Below are 8,322 nucleotides of genomic sequence, written 5' to 3' on the forward strand. Positions count from 1 at the left end.
TGAGTATAGCACAAGGAATTCTTCTGAGAATTCCTCTCAACACCATACAGCCATCCAAGCAGTAAAGATACCTTGCTATGGACCCAGGAAATGGAAACAGACACTCTAGCCACCTCTCCAATCCGTCATTCCACCTCTCCGGCACATCATCCCTGCCTGATGTGTGTTGACTGGTGCAGTACATCTTGATGTTAGCATCCCATTTTAGAAATATTCTGACATTATCTATTCCAAAGTTTGATGCCAGCCGGGCAGTGGTGACCCACACCTTTAATCCCAGCACTTGGGAGGCAGAGGCAGGCGGATTTCTGAGGTCGAGGCCAGCCTGGTCTACAAAGTGAGTTCCAGGACAGCCAGGGCTGCACAGAGAAACCCTGTCTCAAAAAAAAAAAAAAAAAAAAAAAAAAAAAAAAAAAAAATCAAAGCAAAAAGTTTGATGTCTGGTTTAAAACTCCCAGTGCCTCTGAGACTGTACTGTACTTAGCAATCAGAGTACCCATTCCCACTGATGCCAGATGTAGCCTTGAGTCGAATGAATTTTGATAGCTTCATCATTAAGTATATGGGAATCTGAAAATCTTTTTGTGGCCAACATGGTGCCAACTCCTTCCTTCTCCAACAGTCTGTTATCAGTTCTCTCAAGTGCTCAGTTGCCTGAAGCCTTTGGCTCTAGAATATGTATGACGTCACAAATGATCAAGAAAACTTAGATGGAAACAATTTCTAGAGAACAGAACTGAAAGGAAATGAAACATGGAGGATTTGAGCATTACAAGTTAATACAAGTTTGACCACTGGAAAAGATCACATGTATCCAAAAGAGAGTGATAGTTACATTGTTTGTTTTTTATAACATACAGTTTCCATGCATAAATGGGAGAGCACAGTAAGTCTAAATGACCCTTTTCATTACGGGAATCTAGAGAATCTATTTATCTGGAGACCTATCAAACTATGGAATTAGTTCACAGAATTTCTGGCAGGGGGAGGCCAGAAAAACCACAAGACTAATGATTCCATAGTCACCTTTAAATTCATATTTAGACTTCTTCTAATCTATTTTTATCTCACATGTGTGGGTAGATGCCAAAGTGAGCGCTCAGTTACTATTTCTAGCTTGTTAATAATCAAGTAATATTTTCCCAGTCATTGACATTCTCATCTATTGCAAATGAAAATCAAATTTGCAAGATGCAACACTTTCTGGGAAAGCAGACCTGCTGCTATTTCCTTCTCCGAGCAAGAGAGACACGTTTTTAATCAGGAGTCAACCCTGCAGTCTTTGGAGTTGGTTTAAACTAAGTCAGCAATTCTGATTCTTTTATTTGAAGAACAAATAGCAGGGTAAAATTCCTAAGCCTTAGCAATACACCATCATAGCTTGCCACCAAAAGATTTTAAATTCTTCAATTCAAAATTGCTAACATAGTCTTTTTCCTTTCTTTCTTTCTCATCCACCTTTTCTCCTCCCTCCCTCCCTCCCTCCCTCCCTCCTTCCTTCCCTCCCTCCCTCCCTCCCTCTCTCCTTCCATCCCTTCCTTCCCTATCCCTGAACCTATATTTTTATGAATTGGGAATATTCTCAGGAATATTGATGTTTGGGGATCAATAACTTGTAAGTCCTGGTTTTGTCATCTGCAAGCTGGGTAACCTTGGAGCCCTCAACCTCACTTTGCTCACCTGTAAAATGGGTGTTATCACACTCAACTCTCAAATTTGTGAGATTTCAAAAGAGAATCATATAAAGGCATGGAAACCACACTGTCTTTAAAACAGGAAATCCTTACATTATTCAAAACTTTGGGTTTGATGTGACAAGAAACAGAGCCAAGATGCACAGTGGAACTCCTGGATTCAGGCAAGTTTCTCCCTTTGGGGCTCCTCTCATTGCCAATATATTCAATGATCTGGCTGTGGGTATATCTTCATAATAAAATGAATGTTTATCATATGTGAGGTCCTAGGTCCCATCTCATCAACAAAATAGATAGATGGATGAAAATAAACATGATGAATGGATGGATGAATGGATGGATAATATACAGTTGAAGATAAATGAATGATAACTGTATAGATGAGTAGATAAATGAATGGAGGGATGGATGGACAGATGAATGGATGATTTTGATAGATGGAAATGAATGGATAGGTAAATAAACAGATGGGTGGGTAAATGGTAGGTGGATAGATAATAGAGGGTCGATGAATGATATATCTATGTATAGATGGTATTCTATTCATCTAGATAGATATCTAGATAGGTGATAGATAGATAGATAGATGGATAGATAGATAGATAGTAGATGAACAGACAGATAGAAGCTCCAGAGTCACATGGTACTTGCTTTGTGCCAGTAGAAATAAGAATCTCTATTCTAATGATACATCCATCCAGGCAAAAACTCTCCAAGGGTTACTGCTGGCTGATGAAATATTTTGCAATATATAAAAATAGTTATGTTTGTTGGGGAATCACACTTGTCCCCACTGAGGCTCAGAGAATGTCTATTCTCTCTCGTCTGTACTCCTACACACCAACAGGTAGCAAGCTTGATGTCAACTGTTTGATCTTGGTCAGGCACTGGATCACTCCATTTTTTTTTTCATTTATAGCACTTGGATAACTAACTACCTCACAGTGTTGTTGTGAGGATGTCAGGAGACTTGAACACAAAGCAAGATCAAGAGACTGCCACTCAATAAGTCATTGATGATTTCCAACTATTCATAATTTCCATGAATATTTCAAATGTCTTAGTAAGTTAATGAATGTCTAATAAATACATTTATTTGTTGAGGTTAATTTATGAGACAAAGAGGCAAAGCATACATCAATGGCTTGATTAGCCTTTGTGGTTAGAGCAGGCTGGGAGTATTGCCCAGCCTGTGCTAGGTCCTCTATCCATGTCTGTCTACATTTTGATGGATTGTCTTGGGGGAGGGGCTGTCGGAAGCAAAGTACCCCTCAACTTCAATGACTCGCTTTCATCTGACTCACGGGTGTATCAATTTCTGTCAAGACTGAAAAGATGGCAAGAGAGTCTGAGAGGCTCTCAGCACACAGTACTCAGGAAACACACACAGTGAAAGCACATAACTCAGAGGGGCCAGCTTACTCATGCAGAACCTTCCCAAGACCACGCTTTTTGTCTCCTTTATCAGACCTTTGCTCTTGGTCACTTAATGGCTGGAATTGCCTTGTGATCCTACCTCTGTGATATTTGCCATGATCATCCATGATGAACCAACCAGAGGTAAGAACATAAAACAGAAAGGATGGAATCCTGGGATATGGATGGAGAAAGCCAGCTTGGAGCTGTGGAAGGAAAGGGGAAGACTGGTAGAGCACAGGGTGAGAACAGGAGCTGCCTGGTCTGGGAATACAACTACCACCTCCCATAAGAAGCTGTCTCCGCCTATTTTCTAACCAAAGTTCTGGGACTGGCCTGCTTTGAACCAGTGCCTTTCCTTGCATCAGAAAGAGAACCTTATAGCTAACTTCATGCTGACCCTCTCCAGCTGTGGGTACCCTCAAGCCATACAACTTTTGGACAATGAAGGCTCTGTTTCCAGAGATTGTCATTTAGATAGTTAAAAGGACCATTTTTGGACTTCACTGGCTATTCTTCACTCTGGATAACTTATCTTTCCTGCTCACAGACAGTGGGGGGCCAGCTGTCTGAATCATACACACCAATTTTGCTGTAGTGCCCCCAACCCATAACTCATGATATTCTTTACCAAAGGCCCAGTGAACCCGGGCTAGACTAAAGACATTCTCCTTGAAGGGAATACAATTACCTCTTCTCCCCCTGTTTTGATGGCTGCAGCAGGATCCTTGGCATAGCTTGGTCCTGCCTTATTCTCATTTCTCATCCCCAGTCAGAAATGGATGATGGAAAGTCACAATCCCAGCATCCAAATCCCCATGCCTCCGGCTTTAATTTCCAAGTCACAAAATAACAGGTGGGGCCTGTACCCAGAAGGCAGAGGGTTGGGGTCGAGAAGGGAGACTTACTTCCTCTTGGCACCCAGGTGCACACCCCTAGCATTTCACACCACTTAAAAGACTTTGCCCAAACTGCCAACAACGTGTTACAAACACAGTCTGTCCTGAAAATGGATCAAAAACACTTTGTAATGAGTGTAGGAGCCAGTTTCAAAAAGGCTGTAGAATCTAACAAAATTCCCAGTTCTGAGGGTTTGACACTCCAATAACCCAACACAGTTGTCTTTCACTTGGGTGTTTTCATAGCAGGTACACATGCCTGACTGTTCTTTGCTCCACAGTTGGCATGTTTTAGAAGAAAAGCAATATGAGGTTTAGGATAACTTTCTGTCTGACAGTTACTAGGCAACTAGGTCCAAATTCCACAATTAACAGGATGTGTAGGTAAAGAGTGTAGGAATAGCTGCTTACAGGGTGTCCTCTCCTTTCATCAGTCTTCCCTAGTTATTTTGGGTTGGAGATATGGTAGGGAACACACCCATCACACAGTGGCTGGAGAGAAGAGCTTGAAGAAGTAGCCCTACTACAATGAGGTCCCCAAGTGCCCATATTCATGTCTCCAGGGAGATGTCCACTGCTTCATGTGAACCTCACATACTTTCTTTGTTCCTGAACCACTCAACCATGAGCTCTGCAGAACTGCAGCATGTCTCCTTAAATATACCTCAGACTCGCACCAACCAGGCTACTGAAGGAGCACAGTCTTGAAGGAGCCTTTGGACTACCTCCTCTATACATAGGCAGAGCTTTCTCCTTGCTCTTTCAAACCCAACCCAAGATGGAAGAGCTTCCAGATGGCTACAGAAGCTCCCATGCACTCCTGGGCAGAAGGATGTTTGCTTCTCTATAGGACAGCAAGGGCTAAGGAGCTCACTCTCTCACCCTGTGTTGCTCATCTATCTATGTACTTCTTGCTACAATGATACCCTGATGCCTGCAGCTGTGCCAACAACCAACAGGAACCAGCATGGGACAAGGGTGTAGCCAGTAGCAGATGGTACCCACTCTGGGCCTAATGGTCCTGTCTCAATTTCAGGCTTCTCCCCAGCCTAGTATCTCTGGGCTCCAGGCTTCACCCAGGCTAGATGCTCTGACTCCAAGAACACCAAGAAGGAGAAAATCGATTGTGTTAATCGAGAGCTCACCACTGGAGGTGCGTTTAAAGCGGTCCGGATGTAAAACACTTCAAGTGCGGAGCTCTTGGCATGTTTCTCTTTACACGACCACTGCACGCTTGTCCAGAGTTCGGGGCTTTCAAATCACATAAGGTTTTATGTGATCGTTATAAAATCCCTTCATTTCCCAAAGGCAGGGTAGTAAGGATTAAGTTTGACTACTGAAGACAGCTTTGTTGTAAATGGTCTCTAATGTCACAGAATAGCTTGGGAAGAGAGGCTTATTAAACAAATTTCGTGGGTTACAAATCATTAGAAGCAATCACCCACCGTGTCAAGTTCATTTGCTTAACCTGAAAGGTATCCATTTGGATGCTTAGAGGAGCTATGCAAATTGACACGGTTCCCAGTGCCCACAGGAAAGCTGGCTGATGTTAAAGCAAACCCAGGGAGTCCCTTGAAGAACTCAAGTTACACTTGAACACAACTTCTTATGGTTTTCTCAAATCTTCTGTAAAATAAACAAATAAACAAACAGACAAACAAACTAACTCATTCACTCATGGGGATGTGGGCCCAGGGGAGAATTAGAGAGTATCTATTAATCCAAAGATGGGAAACCCCACAGGCATCTTATTCATTCAGGCTAATGCATCCTAGGACAAAGTCAGGGGTATGACTGTGAAAGGCAGGGTAGGAAACCTGCTCCCAGACTTCCTGATTTAACTTAGTCTTCCTCCCTGTTCCCCCTACCAGGCTACCATCCCATCTAAAGCAATCCATATTCCTTTAGGAAGGGCAGATGATGAGGTCACCTGGGTAAAAGGATACAGGAAAAAAGCCCAAGGGCTCTGGGTTGGGAAGGGATTGGTTTTTGTTTGTTTGTCTATTTGTTTTGTTTTGTTTGCTTTAAGGATTCCAGGAAGGAGAAGTACTTGCTGGAGCCAGGCCATGGGGACTGGGTTTTAGTTTGCTTCACGGAAGAACCCGGGGTGTTATTTTAGAAATCTTTACTGCTGCAGGCTTAGTCCTTGGTCAGAGCAATGTGCCTTCTTCCACCTGCCTCTCAGTTCCTGATCCTGAACACTACTTACCTCCTTCCCAGGATGAAGAGTTCATGCATGGTCTAAGACCCATGGCCTGCTCTGAGGGACAGGACTGTTCTCAGTCTGTCTTGCTCATCCTTTTCAATCCCATGTAATCTACTTTGATGGTGTTGGCCATCATAGAGACTTTCCATCCCAAATTAGGAAGGGTAGAGATTCAGATGTCAGGACCAGCCTCATTTCCATCTTCTTCCCAAACCCCCAAACTCTCAGATGTGGATTTGAGTCTAAAATGTCCCCACAGGCTCATGCACTGGGTGTTGGTTGTCAGCTGATAGGTCTCTGAGAAGTGATTGGGTTCTGAGGGCTCTGCCCTAATCAATGAAATAATCTCTTGATAGGTTCATAGTTTTCATTTAATCATTTGGTGTGTGTGTATGTGTGTGTGTGTGTGTGTGTGTACATATGACTCCACATGTATGGAGGTCAGAGGACTATCTGCAAGAGAGTTTGCTTTTTTTCTCTTCTGTGGGTCCTGGGAACTAGACTCAGGTCTCTATGTTTAGATACAAGCACCTTTATCCATTGAGCCACCACTCCTGCCCTGGATTCACGATTTGATGGCATCACTGAGAGGTGGTAAGAGCTTCGATATGGGAAGTAGGTTCACTGGGAGTGTGCCCTGGAAAGACGTCTCTTGTCCTCTCCCTTTTTCTCCTTTTCCCTTCCTGTACAAATTGAGGTAAGCTGTTGCTTCTTACCCTGTCACATTTTCTCAGCTTACCACAGCCTAGAAACAACATGGGCAGCCTACGGTGGACAGAAACTGTGAGCCAGAAACAGTAGCTCCTCCCTTTGTCTCTCTGAGGCACTTGTTACAGCAGTGAAAAGTCTGACTGGCCACACTCAGAAGTTCCTATTAAAATGTAATCCAGATTCATTCATTCATTCGTTTGTTTGTTTGCTTGTTTGTTTATTATGTATGAGTATTTTGTCTATATATATGTCTGTGTACCTTTGTGTGTCTGGTGCCTGAGGAAGCCAGAAGAAGCCATTGGATCCCCTGGGATTGGAGTTACAGCAATTGTGAGATGTCATGTGGGTGCTGGGAATTGAACCCAGGTCCTCTGGCAGAGTAGCTGGTGGAGGGATTTTGTTGTTGTTGCCTGCCTCTGCCTCCCAAGTGCTGGGATCAAAGGCATGGGCCACCACCACCTGGTGCTGGTGGAGTTTTTTTCTTTCTGTTTATGCTATTTATTGTTGCTCTTTTTATGAAAAATTTCAAACAATGCTTTCTTGTAGGACTTTAGTTTAAGACACATGGATTTTTATCCTAAAAGGATATCAACCTATTACTTTCTTAAGATTTGATCATCTTTGTACCTCAGTTGTGGAGCATAGTTTTGTCTTAATATTAAGTCTTTTATCCAGTTGTTTTTTATTCCACTCTTATATATTACATCCTGAACGTAGTGTTCCTTCCTCCTCCCCTCCTAATCCCCTCTCCCCACTCATTCATCCTCCATTTCTCTTCAGAAAAGGGTAGGTCTTAATGGGTATTAACCAAACATGGCATATCAAGTGAGAGTAAGACTAGGCACTTCCTCTCATATTAAGACTGGAAGAAGCAAAGGGTAGGAGGAAAAGAGTCATAAAAGCAGGTAAAATACTCAAAGGCAGCCCCTAACCCCATTCCCACTGAGTCCTACAAGAAGACCAAGGTACACAACCATAACGTATATGCAGAGGGCCTCGGTCAGACCTGTGCAGGCTCCCTGGTTGCCAGTTCAGTGTCTGTGAGCCTCTATGAGCCTAGGTTAGTTGGTTCTGTGGGTTATCTTTGGTGTCCTTGATCCCTCTAGTTCTTGTAACCAGTCCTCCTCTTCTGCAGGATTTCCTGAACTCTTCCTAATGATTGGCTTTGGAACTCTGCATCTGTTTCCATCAGGGGCTGGATGAAGCCTCTCTGATGATGATGGTTATGCTGGATTCCTGTTTATAAGTATAGCAGAATAGCATCATTGATTTCTTCTCCCTCCTTCCCTTCTTCTTTCTTCTTTTCCTTCTTTCTTTCTTTCTTCCTTCCTATCTTCCTTTCTTCCTCCTCTTCCTCTTCTTCCTCCTCTTCCTCCTCTTCCTCCTTTTCCTCCTC

At 43.1% G+C, this 8,322-nt stretch overlaps 1 protein-coding gene across 1 annotated transcript in view; it reads left to right on the forward strand.

Moving 5' to 3' along the window:
* The first annotated feature begins 857 nt into the window (after positions 1-857).
* Positions 858-8,322, forward strand: part of Mgmt (O-6-methylguanine-DNA methyltransferase) — a 247,989-nt gene continuing 240,524 nt past the window's right edge. The window contains exon 1 of the mRNA XM_031388653.1: positions 858-886. Within this exon, the coding sequence (XP_031244513.1) occupies positions 866-886 (21 nt within the window). The 5' untranslated portion in view covers positions 858-865. The remainder of the gene's footprint in view (positions 887-8,322) is intronic.

This window comes from Mastomys coucha, unplaced genomic scaffold (genome assembly GCF_008632895.1).
Source record: "Mastomys coucha isolate ucsf_1 unplaced genomic scaffold, UCSF_Mcou_1 pScaffold21, whole genome shotgun sequence".
Lineage (NCBI taxonomy): Eukaryota > Metazoa > Chordata > Mammalia > Rodentia > Muridae > Mastomys > Mastomys coucha.